A 23,432-nucleotide genomic window follows, 5' to 3' on the forward strand; every position below is an offset into this window, starting at 1 on the left:
CCCCAAATGCTTTGACAGTTGTATAATCGTGTTGTCGTGCTGTTGTGGGCAGCTAGCCCTGTACGCGAGGGGAAAGATATCTTAGTTTGGAAAACTCTAAGCTCTCCACCAGAGAGAATGCTAAGTCGCTAAGAGGGCGGTGAGCCATTGACCATGGCTTTAAACTACAGCTGCCTCTGCCATCTTTGGGTGTAGATGTCTTAATCCAGGAGGGTTGGATTCCAGGTGCTTTTGTGTGCAGATGTGTTTCATACTTTCAGTTCCTTGCACAAAGGATCCTGGTCACTGCAGGTGGGGCTACCATAGCACCGCGAATCTTTTGATTGCCATTTGGGATAAAATCCTAGTTGGTGTGCTTGTTTTTATGCTCAGTTCAGCGCAGGGGGACCAGGTCACAACCAAGTGGAAAGAGCAGGTCAGAGAGTAAATGAATTGAGCTGGGGAAAGTAGCTCCAATGAAGTGAGGCAGGTGGGACTTACTGCTGCTGGCAACCCAGGCAGCTTCTGGGAGTGGTAAACTCCTGGAGCTTCCCTCTGACCCACCCCTCATTTGTGCTAATGCAGCACAACTAATGCAGGAGCATCACAAGCTGAGGCCCATCTCATGTGCCTCTTAGCTGGGCATGCGGCGGCCTGGACTCTCCCTGTCTTTGCATGCAAACAGACCCTGTTTTGTGCATGTAGTCTCTTTGGCGATCACTTGTAGCTGAGTAAGTTTTGAGTCCATAAGTGACAGTGGAGCCAATTCTGGGGACATAGGTTTCCGGGTGAGAGTTGATCATGGTGAGGGTTTTCCAAGCATGCCTTCCTCTTAGCACGTTTCTCCCTTTCATCCTGAGTTTGAACTCTGAACTTAAACTGCATGTAATAAGGTCCAGGTATCCAGTCAAGGTATCCTTGCAGGCAGCCCTTAATTCAAACGTTCTGACTGTAAGAGTTATTTGACAGTGGAGATGGTGGACTTTCCTTTAAGCAGAGGAGGGGTGGCCTTCTGCTGTGGATGCTTTCGTTGAGATCCCTGCATTGCAGGGGGTTGGACCAGATGACCCTTAGGGTCACTTTCAATGCTATGATTCAGTGAAATGACAAGAAAAGGGATTCCAGCTGAAACATTGGGAGGAACTGTTTGAGGGTAAGAGCTGTTTCACAGTGGAACAGATTCCCATTGGAAGGTGGTGAGCTCTCCTTCAATGGAGGTTTTAAAACAGAGATTGGGGGCCCATTTGCCAGGGTTTCTGTTGCTGAGATTCCTGCCTTGCAGAGAGTTGGACCAGAGGACCAACTCTACAGTTCTGTGATTCTTTTTGTTGTTGTTGTTAAATAATTTTTATTCATTTTCAGTTACAAAAGTCCAATATAAGCCATATTATATCAGTACCAAATTACAATGCCAATTCAAATACAGATCAATCACATAGCCAATTATAAAATTTAAGTGGCCCTGCAGTTCTATGGTTCTTATTGGGGTGGGGCTGGAAAGGTAGACTTTTCACAGAGCAAATCATCACTGCCAGGGTGCAGCTGCCTGGCTGATCTGCTTGCTTTCCTGGGGGCCTGGGGGTCTCTCTCCTCCTCCTGCCCCTTAGCAAGGCAACCTCTTCTCTTAACAGGGGCTGTGGCAAGACCATGGCCCGTTCGTTCCTTTGCACCTGCACTGTCTTGTCATGCCCTCCTTGGATTTTGCCCTCCTTCCATTGCTTTCATTCTAAGCTAAAGATCAGAGCCACACAGGATATTTTTAGTTTCGTTACTCTATTTATAGGCTGCCTTTCATCCACAGCCACACCCAAGATAGTTTGCAATGAAAACAAAAGCCTGGTGCTTGCTTTGTGTGAGCAGACACACCTCCTGGCCGTCCTCATTCAAAATGTCCCTCTTGCCATTCCTCAAAGTTCAAGGTGATCACCTCATGGCTTCTTCATAATTCAGCCGTCTTCCAGCCCAGGGTTTGGAGGTTGGCATATCGCACTTATTTTACAGATGTGTATGGAAATTTTATTGGTCTTCAGACCCTTGCCCCAAGGCACTTTGAATGGTGAAGTCTGGTAGGAGTTTCACCCGGAGAGTTTATTAGTGGCTTTCAGCAAAAGTGTGTGTTGTTTAAATAGCATCCAGTTGGTTTCCGCGGTTCGTCTTTGCCTCTCTTCACTTTAAAGGCGTGGGCAATGTGCCATATGCTAAGACCATCAGAAGAAACTGCAAAATGTGGTGCACCTCCAGAGGTGCTGGCAAACTAGAAAACTGGCTGCACCCAGTGCACATTGATTCCAAGCTCTGCCAGCCTAGCAGTTCGAAAGCATACCAGTTCAAGTAGAAAGGTACCACTGTGGTGGAAAGGTAAATAGCATTTCCGTGCGCTCTGGCTTCTGTCACAGTGTCCTGTTGCACCAGAAGCGGTTTAGTCATGCTGACCACATGACCTGGAAAGCTGTCTGTGGACAAACGCCGGCTCCCTTGGCCTGAAAGCGAGATGAGCGCTGCAACCCCATAGTCTCCTTTGACTAGACTTAACCCCCCAGGGGTCCTTTTCATTTACCTTACCTATATTGATTGCTGCAATACTCTCTTCTTCAGAGACAATTACCGTATTTTTTGCTCTATAAGACTCACTTTTTCCCTCCTAAAAAGTAAGGGGAAATGTGTGTGCGTCTTATGGAGCGAATGCAGGCTGCGCAGCTATCCCAGAAGCCAGAGCAGCAAGAGGGATTGCTGCTTTCACTGCGCAGCGATCCCTCTTGCTGTACTGGCTTCTGAGATTCAGAATATTTTATTTCTTGTTTTCCTCCTCCAAAAACTAGGTGCGTCTTGTGGTCTGGTGCGTCTTATAGAGTGAAAAATATGGTACTTCTATGATTCCCAGGCTGTGCCATTCAAGCAGCTGACTTAGTAAGAGCTGGAAGTTGTGGGGCTTGAGGAGCTGACCCCCTGGCAAGTTAAAGGGGGCCACAAGCCCTCTTTGATGGACTTCACTGCCTCATGAGTTCATCTAGCAAGAGAGGGACCTCACAGAAGGTGGTGCCTTTCCTCCTGAGGAAATTTACATCTGAAGAAAGGTTCAGTGTTTGGGACTTCTTAGTTTAGAGAAAAGACGAGTAAAGAGATGGAATAATAAAAGTTTATAAAATTATTTATAGCATGGCGGAAGCAGGTAGAGAAAAGTTTTAGTTCTCTCTTTCTTATAACACTAGAACTTGTGGACATCCTATGAAGCTGAATGTTGGAAGATGCAGGAAAAAATAAAAGGGGGTCCTTCTTCATGCAGCACGTAGATAAACTATGGAACTCACTCCCACAGGAGGCAGTGATAGCTACTTGGGTGGCTTTAAAAGAGGATTACATGAATGCATGGAGGAGGAGAGGGCTATCGATGACTACTAGCCATGACACCGACCTCTGCCTCCAGAGTTGGAGACAGCAATGCCTCTGTATACTAGCTGCCAGAAACCACAGAAGGGGAGATCCTGTTTGGATCCTGCTTGCAGATTTCCCTTTGGGGCAGCTGGGCAACCTTTGTGAGAACAGGATACTGGACTAGATGGGCCATTGGCCTGATCCAGCAGGCCCTTCTTATGTTCTTATTGTGCTGCTTGGCAAGAAGGGTTTGTACCGTTGAGAAATACTTGGTGACCAGCCCATTGGGCACAATCATGACTGTTCTCAGGGGGTTTTTTGGTCTCTATTTTGTTCAGATTCACTAGGCCCAATGCATGACCCACCAAGTCCAACAAGGCACCCCACCATCCATGAACTGTGACCTGAGCCCTCCTATTTTGCAGCCCCCAGACAAGCAGCGACATCACAGGCCTGCAAAGCTGCAGGGGGTTCCACCATGCACGATGCTAGCTGTATTTCTCTTGGTGGGTTGCGAGTTGCAGTGCTGTGGGTTGTGGTGCTTTGTTTGAGACCTGTAGAAGGAACAGGGCAAGCACCCAAAAGACATGCAGAGGAGGGGGAATAGGAGAGGGCTGTCTGATGCCCTCAGCTGGGGAGTCCTCAGATGTTATATTTTTATATGCTTGCAAAGAGAGAGAGAGAGACTTTCTGCCTCTGCTGAACCAGAGCAGGAGGGACTGCATAGTTTTTGTGTTGGGCTATGAATAGATCTATATAAATCTTCCCATAAATGTAGAACTATAAATACTATAAAAAGAGAGTTTCCGGCCAGTCCGCCTGTGAGGAAATGGCTCTGTTGGTGTGGCCAGAAAGTGTTTGGCCAACAATACTCATCTCCAGGAATGTGTGCTTGGCCACCCTCCTTTCGTAGCTGGGCTAGTGTGCTCTTTCGAGGTGGGACGTCCAAAGGGTTCAAGCCTTTGGTGCGATTCCTAAGAAGAGCAAAGGAACAGCGGCTGCCACAAGCAAGAATGGATTCATACCCGTCGTTATGTTTCTCGGTTGAAAGTGATCCCTTACAGCCCTTACATTTTTCTGTTTTGAGAAAGCTGAAACCCTTTGTCCACCTCTAAATGCTTTTGAGCCCCAGCTCCTGCTGTTTTTAGCTAGATTATATTAACTGGAGCATGAGAACCAGGAAGCGAAACGGGTAGCACAAAGTGGGCAAAATTGAGATAAGTTGCCTGACTCAATTAGATTAATTCGTCAATTAGATTCCCGCCCCCTCCAAGGTCCAATGAGTTAGGCTCAGAGTACACAGCCAAGCAAGACAATTTTTTTAATAAATGCAAATTGTATGCTGACAAACCAAGGTGAGATACCCTGAAACGCATGAACAAGACTAGGAACACTCCCCAGCCCAGCGCTCTAGTAATCAGTTCGCAAACAGAACTGTTTATTAGGCAAGGTGTAATTGTGGCCCCCACATGTACTTAAATGAACCAGTTTTGCATTGCTCTTTGCACTATTCTTGCTGATTTGCTACCAGGTTCAAGGTGTTGCTAGTAGCATGCAAATCCCTTAACAACTTGGGATAAGTTGAGCTGCGAGATCCCCTTACCCTCATGTATGCCCACTTGACCGCTTCAGTCTTTGGAACTGGCACTGTTGTTACAAGTGCCACAATAATACTCATTCCACATTTGTAAGAATTCAATGTTTTAGTGTGGCAGCCCCTGCACTTTGGAACTCCCTGCCTGTTGATGTCAGGCAGGCGCCATCACTGTTCTCTCTTCAGTGCCTGCTAAAAGCATTCTTGTTTAGGCAAGGCTACCAGAGATTTAGAAAGCTGATGCAAGTTCAGTCTGTTTTTAGGCTATTGCTGTCTTAACTTTTTGAAAGTCATAAATTATTATTGTGTATTATTCTTAATGATAATTTTATTTTACTTTTTTTGCACACTGCATTATTATTATTTTTTTACAATCAAGCGGAGTGCAGTATAAATTTCATGAAAATAGTAATTGCAAGGGGTTGGACTAGGTTACTGTTTGGGTCCCTTCCAACTCTGCTATTCTATTAATCTGTTAAATAAATCTATTATTTTAATTAATTAATTAATTAATTAATTAATTAATTAATACTTGCCAAGGAGCTGCAGGTGGGGCATAAGTTTCTCCTCTTTTAATCCCCACAACAGCCCTGTGTTGTGGCTGAGAGGCAGTGACTGGCTCAAGGTTTATGTGTGTGTGGGGGGGGGGGATTGGGGGGGCAGAGGGTCTTCATGCGTGTGTTGAGATCCACAGTGTGAAAGAAATGCCCTTCTTCCAGGGGCCTGACACTTTCTCACCCTTGCATTGGCAGCTGCCCTTTACCAAGTTTGGCAACTGGTTCATTCAGCTCAATATTGTCAACTCTGACTGGCAGGGCTCTTTTCCAGCCCTGTGTGAGATGCCAGTGGGGGAGACTTTCCTCACGCAGCTGAGCTGCAGCCCCCCCCCCCCAACACTTTTCTAAGCAGCTGCCATTGTTTTGGCCGGTGGGCAGATTACCCTGCAGAAAAGGTGAAAATATTTTGAATAATCCAAGGAATGTATATGGGCAAGCCTGTGGGCTGGGCTTTGTTGACCTTAGGGCTGCCCTCCCCTCGCTGCTCTTGCCAAACCACAAAGCATAGACGCTGGCCTGTTTTTCCTAGGTTAAGTCTGCATTGCGCTCAGCGGCCGTTGCCAAGAAGCACTCTTCAGGTGGAACTCTGCATGTGCCCATAACTGTTTGTCGGTTTCGGCTTTGCTCTGATCAGTGGTGCCATTGCAGACAATTAGAGAATGCAGCACTAGTCAGCGCAAGGTATTTTCACACACTGGCAGCTGTGCATAGAATTGAATGTTCATACGGAATCCTATGAAGCAGTTCAAGGGGTCCACAGAAAACAATTTAGTAATGGCAGACAAGTGTCCCGAATGTGTGGTTTCCTTGGCGCTGAAGCCTTGGGATTTGCATGCACTGCTCTGGCCATTGTCCTAGAAGCCCCCTCCCCTTCTTTCCACCCCTCACAGTGCTTTCCACATGCCTGGCATGGAGAACGTGGATGGAGAGAAGTTTATCTCCCTATCCCAGGACACTAGAAGCTGAATGTTGGAAGATTCAGGGAAAAAGAAAGAACTTCTTCATGCAGCACATCGTTAAAATTAGGAAACTCTCTCCCGCAGGACGCAGTGATTGCCACCAACCTGGATGGCTTTAAAAGAGGATTAGACAAATTCATGGAGGAGTTGAGGCCTACTGATGGCTCCTAGCCCTGATGCCTATGCTCTTCCTCCCTGGTCAGAAACTGCAACGCTCCTGGTTTCCTTGTGCTCAGATCCTGCTTCTTGGTTTCTCACAGGCCTCTGGCTGGCCACTGTGAGAATAGGATGCTGGATGTAGAAGGCATTGACACAAATTTCGAGAATCCTTTTGGTCCACAGTTGCACAGTTTTGGCATACAGTCGTACCTCGTTTTGCGGCTGGGATCCGTTCCGGAGCCCCGACTGCTAGCCGAAAAGGATGCAGGGCAAAGAGCTGTGTCTGCGTACGCGCGGGGGAGCGGTTTGTGCTTCTGTGCATGTGCGAGTGGCAAACCCGGAAGTAACCCATTCTGGTACTTCCAGGTTTGCTGCGGACGTTCGCCGGAATGGACGCTAGACGAGGCGGACGTATTACTGTACTGCGGAAGCTAAGATTAATCTTTATTTTGCATTGAAACTTGTTTTTAAGACTTAGTGACACTCACACAAACATCCCAGAAAGGTCCTTTAATTCTGGGGTTCATGCTAGACTTTCTGGGTTGATCAAAATTTTAAAAAGCAGAAATTTGAAGTGGATGCTACACTCAAGTTCTTGTAGTGCCTTCTGTCTGAGATCGCAAGACAGGAGGGTAACAGATATTGCACCCCTTCAGAAAGGCAGAATATATGAACTGTGTTACTTCCCTCTGAGGAATGAAATGTGCTGGCCTTGTGTGATATATATGGGTGGAATGAGTTTCCTTTTAAGTTCTTCTAAATCCTCTTCAGACATTAGGTAAAGCTGCAAGGAGCTTGCTTTAATGGAGTCAGGTCAGTGGTCAGTCTAGCGGCATAAGACTTCACCAGGTCTAAGCCTCCGCTGCTCTCATGGGAGGTTTGGCTGCTTACAGCTGAAACTGTGCAGATTAAAACCTTGCGCTCTCACACTTTTGCCTTGACCCAAGGCCCTAAAACCCCCTGCAGTTCCACAGGAGGGCAAGTTTGAGCTTCAGCCAAGATCCAGAGGCAAAACCGCATTTGCTTTTGCAAGTTTCTCCTGAGTGATTCATCAGATGCTGTTATGTGGTTCCTTGGCTTTCTTCACTTTTCCTTCTTCTCGTTACCTTTTCAAATGATTATTAGCTCCTCGTGGCTTTGGCTTTCTACGTGGGCTGTGGCTGACAGGAGCTGCTGACTCACTAAAGGCTGCTGAAGTCTCTCCCCCTGCCACCGGTTTCCACCCACCTCTGGCTTTCCATCTCTGACATTCAGGAGTAAAAGTGTCTATACAACATTTCCCTGCAGATTGAGCAAGAACCGGTCCATTTGCCCCAGTCCTTGTTTCTGGGTTCTGGCTATGGGATATGTCAGGAGGTCCCAGCTTCTTTCCACTGTGTGGTCTTGGGCAACCCAGTCAGATGATAAAATAATAATAGCAATAAACAATGCCACTTATTGATAGCTTTTCCAGTAGTGCAAAGTCACCAACAACAAATCATGCAGGAGGTTGGACTTGATGCCCTTGGAATCTCTTCTATGATTCTATGAAAAACACTAGGCAACTGTTTCTGCATTCCATGCATAATTTTACAAACTTCTATCATGTCGCTTCTCACTTGCCTTTAAACTAAAAAGCGCTAAACGCTACAACCTTTGGGGAGAGGGGAGTGTCGCTCCAGCGCCTTGACCATTTGGGTGGCCCTTCTTGAACCCTTTCCAGCGCTGAATCTTGCCCCTGCTGGCCTGCTCCCTGCTTCCCTGTTTGCAGGGGAACTCACAAGACTCCATTTAACATGGAGCAGCTCAGGCCGAAAATATTTTAGAAATGAAATCGGATCCCTGGATGACAGGAGGAAAGGCTTGGTGCAGAAGCCTGCGGGGCACATTCCTGGTTCTGTGACCAGGCCCTGTCTTCCCAGGCTTGCGTTGTGGTGGAATTGCAGGAGTCGGAGCTTGCCAGGTGATCGAAACAGAAAGGTTATGTGAGTCAGAAGAAAGCAGCCAGAGGAGGGGCTGCAAGAGACGTGGGTTTATAATGGCACTCTGAGACATGGTCTGGTATGGGGAGGTTTCAGGCGTGGCTGTTCTTGTTCGGACAGGAGGCGGCATTAGAAGTTGCCTCTGGGCAGCAAAACTGGGGCTCCGTCATTCTAGAGAAGATGGCCTGGTTTAAGGCTGCTGAGACCCAAATTATTCCCTCCACTGTAACGCCACTGAATGCATCCCACCTTTGACAGGGAAGTGCAGATCTTCGTGACACCTCTTTGCCGGTTGTTCTTCTGTTTTTCATATATCTTAATTGGCTCTTGTTATCTAGCATCTCCCTTCAGAGAGCTCAGGGTGGCATTGAGTATAGTGCCTGGGCGGTCTTTTGTCTTTAGCTAGACTTTCAGCAATAAGAACGTAATAATTTGTCCTATCCTCTTATAAAGTCATCTCGGGCGCTGGTCATCATGACTTCCTGTGGGAAGCAAGTTCCACAGCTTAGCTATGTGCTGTGGAACGATGCGTAGAAATTCGTCATGTGTCCCCAAGTCATCCTGAAGGGCCACCTCCTCGCCTAACAGTTCTAGTGGCCGAAACAAACATTCCTGGAGGTTCCTGGATTGCAACTGTTTGAAAGAGCTGGGGGAAGGTGTTTGGTGAGAGATGGGGAGGAAATCTGGCCGGGCTCCGGGCTTTGTATATACATAGCATTCTGCTTTTGTGTGGCTGTGTACTTAAAAACCACATGCGCAAACAAAGCCCTTCTCCAGTCCAGCGTACAGGAGGTCCTGCGCATGAAGTTCTGCCGCTTTGGGGGGTGGAGATCCTAGTGTGTTTGTTCTTTCTGGCTATACAAATTGTACCGCTGGGGGCGGGAGAAGAAGGGGAGGAAATGGCTGGGTAATTCAAGGAAAGCATAACTCTGCCCTTAAACCTGCCTGCGTGCCTTCCCTCCCATCCCTTTTCTTTCTTGGCTTTTGCACCAGAGAAAGGCTCCCCTACAGCGCCGATCTGCTTTGCCAGGCTCAGAGCTCAGGGAGCTTTTGACGGAAGTGGATTGTGCTTGAGCTGGAGCAAAGTGGCACTTGCCGATAACGCGGCGAAAACCCTTGGCCAGGCTCCAGTTGTTCCTGTGTCAGCACAGCGTGCTCTGGGCGAGGCTGGCATTTTCTGTTTCCTCTGCAGAAGATGACGGCGAGGCGGTTTGTTCCTGCTTTCCCTGCCCAGTTGTCACATGGGGGGGGTGTCTCTGGAGCTTCGTGGGTGGGAACCGAAAGGCACACAGCCGTTAAAACAGTAAGGAGGGGGCTGTAGCTCGGCAGGATGCATGCAGAAGGACCCCGGGTTTAGTCCCTGGCAACTCCAAGGTCTGAGACTTTGGGCAGCTGCTGATGCCAGTCAGAATAGACAGCTCTGGGAGAGATGGGGTGGCGGTCAAGCGCAGTGTGTGGCAGCATTATAGGTTTTGGGGTACATGATATGATTCTGTAGCTTAGAATAATAGAATCACAGAATTGTAGAGCTGGAGGGGCACCCAAGGGCACCCTAGTCGCAGCTCCCTGAAAGGCAGACATCACAGTTCAATAATCCAAGACAGGAGGCCACCCCACCCTCTGCTTAAAAGCCTCCAAGCAGGGAGAGTCCACCGCCTTCTGAGAATGTTAAGCAGCTCTTGTCCACGGGGTCACGAAGAGTTGGACACGACTAATCGACTAAACAGCAACAACCACCAGAAAGTTCCTCTTAATGTTTAGTCAGGACCTCCTTTCTTGTAAGTTGAATCCACTGGTTTGGGTCCTCCCTCCTGGAGCAGCAGAAAACCAGCTTGCATCCTTTAAATTGGTGACCCTCAGTTGTTTCTGTGTTTACCCTCTGGAGGCCGTACACCCACGTCAGTGTTAGAAACTGAGACACGAAAGCTAGGAGCTAAATGGCACCTTCAACCTAGGTTATGGGCGCAGCAACGGAATGTCTAGGCGCACTTTTTTTGCAACAAGAATATGAAGCTGAAAATGAATCTGCAGCTAAAATATTATGTTCATTTCCCCTGCCCACCCCCCTAATATTCTTAAGAGGGTCTCTTCTCCAGTCTTCAGAGAGTAGCTGGAAGTGGGGAGGCAGAAAAAGGTCCTCTTTTCCTTCCACTTCAGTTTTACTCTGAAATCTTAGGCGCTGTATTGTACCCAGAGCTCAGAAACTGCCCAAGCTAATGAAATTCCCTGTCACAAAATGCGCCTAGAACAATGAGAGTTTCGAACACTGGCCCATGTGGAATATGTGACTGCACTGAGGGAGACAGGGACCCTGGTTGCTCAGTCCCTAAAGAGCCCCAAACATAGGTGGGACCTAGAAACTCTTGGGAGTTGCCTGCAAAAGGAGCATTGCTCTTGTGCTTGGCTTGGCCTTTCCCCTGCTTTGATGTCAAGGAGCCTTCGCTTCCCCAAGCACTCTCTGTGCAGCCTGGTGCTCTCTGGGTCTTACCTGCTTAATTTAGAATGGTTTCCAGCCAGTTCCTTGGGCCCTTTTGCAGCAGCAATAGCCAAATGGAATACTTAGTCATTAAATATGCTCAACCTTCATGCTTCCAGGTGTATCAAGGATTCCTTCCCCTGCGTGTAAATGAGTGGCACTTGTGCAAGAGCAGATGGAGGCCGTGTGGGACTTGAGCTGGAAATCCCTGGTTGGGGAAGGGGCTGTAGCTCCTGGGAGAGCAACTCCTTTGCATGCAGGAGGTCCCTTGTTCAATTTCTGACATCTTCAGGTAGAATCGTAGAGTTGGAAGGGACCCCCAGAGTCATCTAGTCCAACCTTGTGCAATGCAGGAATCTCAACCATTATTATTATTATTTATTGAACTTGTATATTGCCCTATACCCGGAGGTCTCTAAACTAAAGCATCAATAACAGATGACCATTCCAACCTCTGCTTAAAAACCTCCAAGCAAGGAGAGTCCACCACCTTCCGAGGGAGTCCATTCCTCTGTCAAACAGCTCTTACTGTCAGAAAGTTCTTTCTAATGTTTATTCAGAATCTCCTTTCTTGTCATTTGAATTCACTAGTTTGGGTCTTGCCATCTGGACCAGCGGAAAACAAGCTTGCTCCTTCTTCCATGTGACAGCCCCCTTGATATGTGAAGATGGCTATCATATCTCCTCTCAGCCTTGGTCTCTTTTCCAGGCTAAACATACCCAGCTCTTTCAACAGTTTCTCTTAAAGCTCGGTTTCCAGACCCTTAGTCATTTTGGTCACCCTCCTCTGCACACCTTCCAGCTTGTCAACACCCTTCTTCAATTTTGGTGCCCAGAACTGGACACAGTATTCCAAGTGTGATCTGACCAAGGCAGAAGTGAGTGGTACTATGACTTCCCTTGATCTAAACCCTATACTTCTGTTGATGCATCCTAGAATAGCATTAGCCTCTTTTGTGGCTGCATCACATTGTCAACTCATGTTTAGCTTGTGGTCTTCTAAGACCCCTGGATTTTTTGCACAAGTCAGGTGTCCCTCATCTAATATTTGTGCATCTGGTTCTTCTTGCCTAAGTGCAGAACCTTACATTTGTCCCTATTGAAATTCATTTCATATATTCAGCAGGTGCCTTTTGTGTCAACTTCTAAATGCCTGCTGAAAACTTTGCTATTCTACCAGACCTATGCAGGCAATTAAGAACACACAATGCTAAAGTGATGTCTGTTTTTAACTCTCTTTATGGCTTTCAGTGTATGGTTTTATTGCTGTAAACTGCTTTGGTGTATTTTTTTATGGCACAGTGGTATGAAGATTTTTTTATATATATAAATAAGGAGTGAGTGGCACATTCCTTGAGAGCTGCTTGGGGTTGCAACAGCTCTCAAGGCATGCCTAGAGAATTTGGGGTGCAGATTTTTAATTCTCATGAAGCCGCAGCTGTGTTTGCACGGGTGCTCTTAGTTGTGGTTCTATGATTTAGTTCTGTGATTCTACCTCCAGGAGATTCTGCCTTAATACATAGATGCACATTAAAGCTCAGATAAATTGAAGACTCCACCCCCCCCCCCAAATTAGCATTTCTGTGTGCCCTTCTTGGAAATAATCAAAATAAAATGTTTGGTTATGCTCTCTCCCCACCCCCTTCTACCTCACTTTGTTTTTCTGGGATTCTGTAACAAGTTTTAACTTTTTGAGATAAGTTTCCCTCTTGGCCGCCTTTCCAGAATGAATAAACCAAGGCACGAAGGGTGGTGCTTCAGCCCAAGCAAGCTGCTTCCTCCCGGCCTCCTTTTATTATTCTGAAGTACCTCTTGGGGTAGCTGGCCATGAAGGATTTAAGGCAGCCCTTTTCGAGTGCTGATAAAGATAATATCAAAGAGAATTAAGACTGCCTGCAATCTGAGACTCTGAGGACAAAATCCATCTGAAACCAGTAAGCCGGAAAGGAAATGCTAGGCGTTGTGCAACCATGGATTGTGCCCCAGCTAAGGAGAAAAAATTTGAATAATGGGCACATAATGTTTTGATGGCATTGATAGTTGCCATGTGAGCTGTGCGACAACAGTATGGTGCCTGGCTGCCCTGGGGTGCTACGGAATGGGTGCTCCCCCCAGAGACTTGGTCCACTTCCATGGGGGTCACTTAACCGTTGCTCAGCCCTTTCTTAAAACCGTTGCTCATTCTGCCTCTTTGTTGACAGTCAGGATGGTTAAGAAGCCATTGAAAGATGGGTTGGTTTCAGCCTTTCACGGTATGCACTCGTGTCTGTTGGGTTTCCAGTCTGCCTGAGTGGGGTGTCTCAAGCTCCTGGTTTTGTAACTGGACAGATGTGACCGCAATAGCAAGGCAGCACGCCCCCAGATAGAAGGATCCCACGCTGCTTTTGAATAATTCCTGCACGGAGGTTCCTCAAGTGCAAGGCAGCCACTGGAAATGATCTCTGCTCTCAGCTGGTCTTCCCGCTTATTTATTTGTTTTAAACCACAGTGGCCCACCACACACAGCCAAACCATAAATTAAATTTTTTAACAACACAGTTTACAAAAAAACCAATCAAACACCAAAACAGCGGTATGAAAAGCAGCAGCAATTCTCCAGCTGCAACTCCGGTCAAAGGGAGAGAGTAAGAAAGAGAGACAATGAAAGCAGCCAGCACAATGAAACTCCCACCTGCACAAAATAAGCCACATTGAAAAGAAAAAGCTTTACAACATGGAAGGAGGGGCAAGCTTGTTTTCTGCTGCTCCAGAGCGGAGGACCTGAACCAGTGGATCCCAATGACAAGAAAGGGGATTTCAGCTAAACACGAACAAGAACGGACCCCCTCAGAAGGTGGTAGAGGATTTCAAACAGGGTTAGATGCCCAACTGTCGAGGATTATTGAGCTGTGATTCCTGCATTGCAGGGGGTTGGACTAGATGATCCCTTCCTTGGGATCCCTTCCAGCGCTACAGTTCTGTGATTCTATGGTTCTATGATTCATTACCACCATACAAACAGAAGGTGAAGAAATGGGTCCCTGAATGCTTTTACTGTGTGTTTTTGTTTTTATTGCTGTAAACCGATTTGATATATTTTTATGATACAGCGCTGTGCATTTTAAAAAACAAATAAAATAATGGATACCCGCCAGCTTTGCCCCCCTTTCTTTCCCGTTGCACCCACTTCCTCTATAGTTGCCACCCCCTTGCCCACCTACTTGGGGTCCTTGTGCCTTTGATAATGGCGTGACAAGCAGGGCTGGGCGATATCTGGCTTCCTGCATTGTGATATATCACCAGCTAAACATCACAATATACCGATATATTACAATGTCTGAAATAAGGATGGAGCTATGTAGAGGCATTGGCTGGCTGCACGGTTTGCCCCGCACTGTGATTTTTGCAGGGCCGGCTCTTGTGATGTTCTGCCCCCTGCATGAGGCAGGAGAGACCTGGGCCTGCAGAGTTAGCAGGGGCTGCAGGAATCAAGAGAAGCATTGGCTGGCTTCATGGTTCCACCCACATTGTAGTTTTTGTATAGCACACCACCACATTCATGATTTGTGATATATTGCCAGGTCAAAAATTATGAAACTGCTTTTGACAGTTTCACGAACTGCTTTTGACAATATATAAATATTGCCCTATTGTGCCCTAGTGACAGGTAGACCTGCTGCTTTGCTCACTCCTGGCAGCCATGGTAGGGAAAGGGAGGAACAGATGAGTTTCCTGGCTGAGGATGCTCCAAATTCCTCGTGCCTGATGGGACTTGCAGGGGTGTTGCACTTGGGTACAAGTACAGAAAGCGGAACGACTTGCCCCTAGGGTGCTACAGTTGGGCTTGTCTCGCCGTTTTTAAAGGCACGAGAATCTAGGTTAACAAGATAAACAAGATGCCTTCATCACATAACTCCCCTATGAGGGCAGACTGCCATGGTGGGTAGCGGTGAGGAGAATGCCAGGCTATAGGGTAGGTCTGTCCTAGACTGCATGCGAAGCGTGAAACTGGAGCAACAAGCACAACTCTCAGTCCAAACTCATGACTCTTGGCTCATGTGTCTTGAAAGTCATCCGAGTGTCTCTGGTCCCTCTTGGGGTGGGGAGCTGGCCTAATTCTCCTTGCGGGAAGCCGGCTGAATGAATGGGGGGGGGAGCGTCTCAGGAGTTGCAGGGAACTGGGATTGCACCTTTCTCCCTTGGGGGCAGCAGGGAATAGAGCTGTAGCAGTGGCCGGAGGGCTGGGAGAGTCATCAAATCATAGGAGTGTAGAGATAAAAACCTCCAACAAAGGAAAGCCCACCATTTTCCATGGTCAATCAGCTTTTACAATCAGAAAGTTTCTAAATGTTTACTTGGAATCTCCTTTCTTGTCCTTTGAATCCATTGGTTCAGGTCCTCCCCTCTGGAGCAGCAGAAACCCAGCTCGCTCTTTTCTTGACAGTGCACCCACCTCCTTCCTAGCTCCCCACCCACCCACTGCTTTTATATAGACACCTGCAATTCCAGGCAAAGCATGAGCAAATCCTCCAGGGCTGTGCTGTGTGTGTGTGTCAGCTGGCTGAGCCTTTCCTTGCCAGACACCTGCGCTTGCAGAAAGTTGCTGCTCTCTGCAGTCCTCTGACTCATCAGGCCTCCTTTAGCTTTTGAAACTTGCTCCATATCACAGCCTGCCGGTTTCTCCTTCTTCGTGTTTCCTTTGCTCCTGGCTTGCGACCCAACAGCACATATTCAGCGGCACATATTTAAGCGATGCGTGGAGGGGGCAGGGCAGGAGAAGTCCACGTTTGAAACCTGAGAAGAGCTCCCTTGTTTAGATCTGCAGTGATTAGACACCTTGATATTGGATTTGGGGGGGGGGGGAGGTCTGGGAATGCCAGAAATACACAGTCCTTAGCGTCATTGTTCACCTTTCGCTTAAGGGCTCTTCCCTTTGCTCTTGCCTTGATCCCATTTTTGAGCTCTTGACAGGTCCTTTACATTCTTGTCTGTCTGCACAAGGTGTGTGATGTCCCTATAATGAGGGCAAGGCTTTTCCGGCCCAGCTTTTCCAGCCTTTGAGCAGGCGGTCTGGAGGTTTCTGTGGCTGCCGTCTGGTGCAAAACTGGGCACCGAAATGTGTTCTCTTGCTTGCATTACAGCCACCAGAGGTTTCCCCTAATCTGTGTACTGTTTGACTTGCTTCAAACTCAATGGCGCTGAAATCACTGGATCAAGCTCATCAGCTTTGTTGAATTAATTAAACTAAATAGTTTTAATTGGATTCTGGATAACTGTGCAATTAATGGTCATTGCTTTGAATTTTATTGTGCTGTTAACTTCCCTAGTGGGTTGTGCAAACCACCCTTCTGAACAATGCTTTTTATAGGGGTGGGGCAGTGGGGATGAGTTTGGGGTGTTGCATGTCCCGGCTAGATAGACTCGCCACTCTTCTTCCAGAAACGAAGCCCAATTGTGCTCAGTTGTCTCCAAAGGCCAATATCGTTTGCCCTCCCACCTGTCTGGAGAACCGGCAAGGCAAAATGCCACGCCTTGGGGTGTGACTTAACCCTTTTTGTTTTTATCCTCCCTCCCCACAGAATTCTGCCGCATCGACCAGGCCTTGTGCCACAACGAAGACGAGCAGCTCAGCTTTGAGGCTGTCCTCAACATCCACAAGCAGATGGACGACGATGCCAATGGCGATGTCGACGTGGAGGAGAGCGATGAGGTGAGGGCACAGCAGAGGGCACCCCACTCTCTCGGTCTCCGGTCCCTCTCCTGACTTTCCCACTCCACTTAGTGTACATATGTTTTGGGGGACCCAGACCCTCTCCCCACAGCACAGAGATTCTAAAATCTTACATTGTAAACAGCCCTGTGGTCTTTGGATGAAGGGCTGTATGCAAATTTAATAAATCAAGAAAGAGGTGACACAGTCAGCTTGGGTAGGAGGTGTCTTGGACTACAACTCCCATCAGCCCCAGCTAGCCTGGCCATCTGGAGGGCACCAGGTTGGGGAAGCTGAAGTTAGGCTGAAGCTCTTGGCCACCTCCACCTGCACCACAGGAAGCAGTGCTGGCCAGCAACCTAGGTGGCTTTAAAAGAGGACTAGGCAAATTAAGGGAGGAGGAGAGGGCTATAAGTGGGTACCTCCCAGGGTGGCTGTGCTCTGTCTCCATAGCTTGAGGCAGCCCTGCTTCTGAATCCCAGTTGATGGAAATCGCAGGAGGGAAAAGGGCTCAGGTCCTGCTTGTGGATTTCTCTTTGGAGCATCTGGTTGGCTGCAAGAGAACAGGATGCTGGACTAGATGAGCCATTGGCCTGATCCAGCAGTCTGCACTTATGAACCATACAAAGATTATGTCTCCGTCAGTCCAGGACCCAATGCATTGCAGGGGTTTGGACTAGATGAACCTGAGGGGTCCTTCCCAACTCCACCATTTTATGAATTCTCTGAGTCTCCCCAGAGGTCATCTGCGCCCACCCAGCCTCCCCCATCTGGCTGCTATACTCTCCCCCCACCAAGAAGTAAGCCAAGAAGTTCCTAGCAAAAAAAGGGGAGATGATTACTTGGTTTAAAACCAGCACAGGGCAACAACCTCCTCTTCTTTCCTGCCACTCTCATAACAATTTCATACGCTTAGAGATGAATGAGACACTCTCTGTTTGAGATGAATGTGCCGCTCTCTGCTTGCCTTTTGGAGCAAAAAGAAGATGGGAAATGCCAAGCCGCCCTTAAGCTTTTGAACTTTCTTATTGAATCCTTCCACCTGCTCCCTCCAGCTTTAGGGCAGTCGTAGTCCAGCTACTCTTGAGAGGCGGCATTTGTCCTCCTGTACATCTGCTGCACATCTTGAAAATGGAGAGCATGAGAAGGCCCTATGTGTGTGTAGAAGCTGAGCCTGAGAGCCAGCTGCACACTCCTGCCTCCTGCGGCACTGGGACTTCCCTGAACCTTCCTTCTCTTAAGCTTTCTTCCGAAACTATGCTGCTTTCCTTCAACATTGTCAAAGCAGGCGTGGGAAAGGAGAAGGAAAATGGCTGCAGGTGCTCTTCCATTTATTGTGCAATAAATAAGATGGAAAGCTTAGAGGAGCAAAGGAGGCCTTTGCACGGTGTTGAGAAAATAAATGGAGGGCTAAAAAGATTTTCTGAATACTCCAAGGTTAGTAACCCTGGTGTCCCAGGTCCTAGTTCAATACTCTAACCACTAACAGCACACTCCTGATGTTTAAAAGGGAAGCTAATCGCTCCCAGGGAAAAACTAGAAGCCTCTTCTTGAAAGAGATACATCTCCTCCACCTCAAACGGGTGAGTTGCCTTTGGGTAGCTGCATTTTGCATCCGTTGGCCATTTCCACATGTAGATTTTTGCCTTGTGATTTCTAAGCACCACCCTTGGAAGTACCACTGAGCAAGTGGCGTTAATTCCAAATATATGCGTTTAGCGTTGGGGTGCAGGGCACTGGACTTCTGTATCTATTTTTAAGCACACCGCCAGGTTCACCAAAATTGTTATGAGCTGGTGAGGCCCTGGCCAAGTTAGCAGAATGGAAAGCGACTATCTAAAGGGTGTCTTTTTCTTTTCCAAACTATGTTTGGAGGATTTCTCATGAGCAGAGCTGCTTAGAAAGGAATCCTCCCTAGAGCTCTTAAAGAAACAAGCCACATCTCTGTAGCTCAGATTAAGAACCTTCCTTCCCCCTGTTTCCCTTTAAGGCCTGGACTACTGCAGTTGCTTTCTGATCTTCTTTTAACGGATATAGACAGGGCTCTTTTTTAGCAGGAACTTGCTGGAACTCAGTTCCGGCACCTGCCAGATGGACGCCATTGCCATTCTAAGAGAACGAGGGAGGTGTTCATGGTGAGTTCTGGCACCTCTTTTTCCAGAAAATGGCATTGGAAATAGGTATTTGGGGGGGGGGACCATTAATTTTAATCTGGAGCTGCAGAAAGGGCCAAGGACTCTGCTTTCAAGGCATGCAGTGAAAGCGGAGTCCTTTTCTTTGTAGCTAAGCAAGAGCTGGGGATCTCAACTGTTGTCTTTGCAAGCAAGGCATTTTCCGCATCTGAGCAACCTGCCCTGCCCAGTGGGTGTTCACAGCCTACATCTAGGTGTAGCATCTTCTCTAGGGAGATGCGCCTTTTGAGTCTTCTTCTCCCCCTCCCAGTGCATTTAGGGCTTTCTCATCCCTCCTTTCGCTGCCTGGAGGGCAGTTTCCCAGGGGAAACGTCTTGACTCGGACATGCTTAAACATGTAAGCCTGATTGCTCTTGGCTCTGACTTCTGATTCCACTAAGCTGAAGTACTCGGGGACTTTCTTTCATTAGGCAAAAGTGATGCTGTCAGGTTGCGTTCTGTGCAGAACGGGAAAGCTGTGTTTTTCCAGTAATCTCTTTCCTGCGGAGCTGAGACTGTGTGAGTCAAGGCTGAATCAGAGCATGTTCACATACACACGAGCAGGTCCTGCTACCCCAAAGCAATGCGTTCTCAGAAAACGTTCCTTAGGCGAGCCTTCGCATAACAAGACAACGATCTCCATTGATTCCTATGGGGAAATTTCTCATGCATTCCCAACCATGGAACTTTGACCCCAAAGTGACAAAAAAACCAGGAAAACCCACTGAAATCTTGCAAAAGGCAAACAAGGAAAGGAAAAATGCTCTATTCTCTGTCCTTTCTCTTCTCCTCTCTCCTTCCCACCATGGTTTCTGGCAAAGCAGCTGCCACAGACCAGCAAAACACAAAATAGCTTGCATATCTGAATCTGTGATGTGTATAGTGAGATTTGGGTACTAATTACTCATATTTGGATAAGTGATTTTCATATAACAAGCATTTGGATAGCGGGACCTGCTTATATATATATGATCTCTTCCGCTTATCATTTATGCAGCATTTGTCATTTGCAAGGTACCTGCCCGATACTTGGATTGTCAAAGATTGTTGCAATTCTGTCACTATCCTTCTCATGTTCCGGGGTGACATCTTAATATTCGGATGTCAAGAATGAAGGAAACCAGCTTTTGACCACAGCTAAGTGGTAGAGAGGGAGATGGATTCCCGGCTGAAACACTGGACAACGGCTGCCAGTAATTGTTGACAATATTGAGGTTGATGGACTAGTGGTCTGGTGGCATACTGGTTAGTGTTGAGCTAGGACCTGGGAGAGGCCAGGCTTCGAATCCCCACCTCAGCCATGAAACACACTGGATGATCTTGGGCCTGTCATTTGCTCTCAGCCTAACCTACTCACAGGGTTGTTGTGAGGAGCAAAAGGGAAGGAGAATTATGTACGGCTTCTTGAGCTTCTTGGAGGAAGGAGGGGATATAAATGCAGTAATAAATGAACAGACCTTCCTAACCAGTCCTTAGTTCTTGACTCAGTTTCTTGTTTTAAAGGGAGTCTAGAGATGCAGGCAAAACTTGGGATTACACTCATGGAATCTGCTATAATTTGTTGGAATCATTTCTCTGTTCCTGCTTAAGCTCTTTCAGAGCACAAATCCCAACACCGGTTTAGAGTTTTGAAGAGGCATTAGGCAAAACCTAAGCAAACACGCAGCTTAAACATCAGATACTCTAAACTCGGTTTATATTTGTTGAGGAATTGACTGTCGGACATAGAATTGGGCATAAGAGCAAAAGGAGGTTGAATGAAGTTTTACTTGGCCTTTGACATGAAATGCAAAGCCTGTGAGCACAGGACGTAGCTATATTTATCATGATCATATCCAAAAAGCCAAATATACATATAAAAGTAACCTCCAATAAATTCAAGGAATATAGAAACAAATCTGTAAACCTACAGATAATAAAATCAGCACACCTTTGTTAAAATTCCTTTTTAAAAGTCCCTAAAGGCCTGTTGGGATAAAACTGCTAGGGGAAGGACAGGAAGGAGGGAGCCAGCCTAGCTTTTCTCGGAAGCGAGCCCTTATTCTCTGTTTTTCCCTATTCAAGCCAGGGGCAGGAATCTTAGAAGTGCACCTTCCTTGCTGACTCCAGTCTGGAGAGCACTAGATGCTTGGCGGTGGAGCAGAGACAGAGCCCGGCTTCAGACCTCTGCCTTCCTTACCATTTATATCACACTCATCTTTTTGCTCATCAGCTCTCTGCATATTTGCTCCCGTTATTATTTTTTGCTCAGCAGTTCTCTTGTTTTGCTAAGCCGTGCTGCTCAAAACCTTTGCCCATCCGCAGCCTGGGAACGCTTCTCTTCACATTTCTTGACGCTCCCCTCTGGGGAGAGGAGTTTGCTGTGTGTTCGGAGGTGGCTGCAGGGACCGCAATTAAAAGGAGCGCCCCTGAACCCCAAGGGGAATCCCTTCCAATTGGCGGCCTATTTCTGGTCTTCGCGCAGAGGCAGGCGTAGCTCTCGAGGTGCCCGGCGACTTAATTGAACGGATTTCTCTCTCCTCCAGTATTTTTGCCGAGGGAATTGGCAGCTCTGGGTTTGCAAACTGAGGAGAGATGCCTGCCTGCAGGCTGTAACATTAGCAGCAGCTTTGTCCTCTGAATCACGGGGTGAGCACCCCAGAATTCATTTCTGAAACTGCAGGTGCTCTGGGTCGACTGAAAGCCCCGTTCCTCCCTAGCCCAAGGCTGCCTTGGAAGTTGCCAGCAGCACCCTTTGCCAAACCGGTTTGTGGCCAAGATGCAGCAAAGAATGATGACACCTTCCAAATCAGCCGTTTTATGACTTATTTCCCCAGCGGGGCAACAAGACATCACACGTATTTGATTTATTTTGAAAGATTTATATATCCTGCCTTTCCATCTTGCACCCAGGATACCCAGTGCATCTAGCGTCGGCAAATGTTTTATTTAATAAAACTCAGTTACAATAGGTAGAAACTGGCCCAAGGCTTCCCAGTGAGATTCATGGCTGAGGCGGGATTCGAACTTGGGTCTCCACAGTTCTGCCCGATTATGCCACAGCGGCTCCAGTTAATCAGGGGAGAATTATGATTATCATTATTAATTTTAACTACCCTTGTTTATTCATTTATTTTTAATCACTTTAATTTTTTATCCTTTCACTGCTCCCCAAATGAACAGCAAAACAGTAAAAACAATATCTTAAATAATTTCAAAGTTGCCAGGAACAATCTCTTCCTTCCATCAAATAACCAAAATGTTTTAATTAATTAAAGGTTGCTAATTAAGTGTTTATTTATTAGGACCTACCAAAATTGCCAAGTGTGTGTGACGCTGCTTGAAAGCTTGCTTTCCTCTTCGCTCCCCATTGCACTTTCCTTTTGTGTTGCTTTTCTTGGGCCCTGCCTGCCTTACCTCTTGATGTGTGCGCAGTGCTGTCCCTGAATTTTGAGAAGAGGCCGTGCGCTGTGCTTCTCAGCCCATTCTCCAGAAAGAGCCAGTTACCTCATCATTGAAACATGGCCAGCTGCCGGCTTTTTCTGCTGCTGGGATTACTCGGCCGCACGTGCCTGTGGAGGTGTGCCTTCACCTCCACTGCCTGGGGAGGGAGACAGAATCCCAGGTGCCTGGCTTCCTCGGGGCTTAAAACTTGTGGCCAAAAAAAGTCGTTTTCCAGCCCTGCTGGGCATGTAGATAGGCAGGCCTACATGAACGTTCTGTCCTCTAATGTTGCCATACTCCAGTGATCTCAGCCGTTAGTTGTGATTCCTGAGTTGCAGAGGGTTGGACTGGATGACCTTTGAGGGGTCCCTTCTAACTCTACAATTCTAACAACAACAACAATTTATTATTTGTACCCCGCCAATCTGGCTGGGTTTCCCCAGCTACCCTGGGCGGCTTCCAACAGAAGATTTAAAATACATTAAAATGTCAAAGTTTAAAAACTTCCCTGAACAGGGCTGCCTTCAGATGTCTTCTAAATGTCAGGTAGTTGTTTATCTCTTTGACATCTTAAGGGAGGGCGTTCCACAGGACGGGCGCCACTACTGAGAAGGCCCTCTGCCTGGTTCCCTGTAGCTTCACTTCTCACAGTTAGGGAACCACCAGAAGGCCCTCGGAGCTGGACCTCAGCTTCCGGGCAGAACAATGGGGGTGGAGACGTCACTTCCGGTATACTGGGCCAAGGCCATTTAGGGCTTTCAAGGTCAGCAGAAACACTTTGAATTGTGCCCGGAAACATACTGGGAGCCAATGTAGGTCTTTCAACACCGGTGTTATGTGGTCTCGGTGGCCGCCCCCAGTCACCAGTCTAGCTGCCGCATTCTGGATTAATTGCAGTTTCCGGGTCACTTTCAAAGGTAGCCCCACGTAGAGCACGTTGCAGTAGTCCAAGCGGGAGATAACTAGAGCATGCACCACTCTGGTGAGACAGTCTGCGGGCAGATAGGGTCTCAGCCCTATGAATGCATTTTGGCTTAGCTCCTGCTCCGCATCTCCTGGCGATGCAGAGGACCCACCGCCTCCTGCACTTGA

General features: G+C 47.5%; 1 protein-coding gene across 8 annotated transcripts in view; it reads left to right on the plus strand.

The window, feature by feature from the left end:
* Positions 1-23,432, plus strand: part of STIM1 (stromal interaction molecule 1) — a 101,645-nt gene that overhangs the window by 22,537 nt on the left and 55,676 nt on the right. For all 8 annotated transcript variants that reach the window (XM_081909728.1, XM_081909729.1, XM_081909730.1 and 5 more), the window contains one exon: positions 16,616-16,746. In XM_081909728.1, coding sequence (XP_081765854.1) covers positions 16,616-16,746 — 131 coding nt within the window. The remainder of the gene's footprint in view (positions 1-16,615; positions 16,747-23,432) is intronic.

This window comes from Podarcis melisellensis (genome assembly GCF_964234715.1).
Source record: "Podarcis melisellensis genome assembly, chromosome: 4".
NCBI classification, from domain to species: Eukaryota; Metazoa; Chordata; class Lepidosauria; order Squamata; family Lacertidae; genus Podarcis; species Podarcis melisellensis.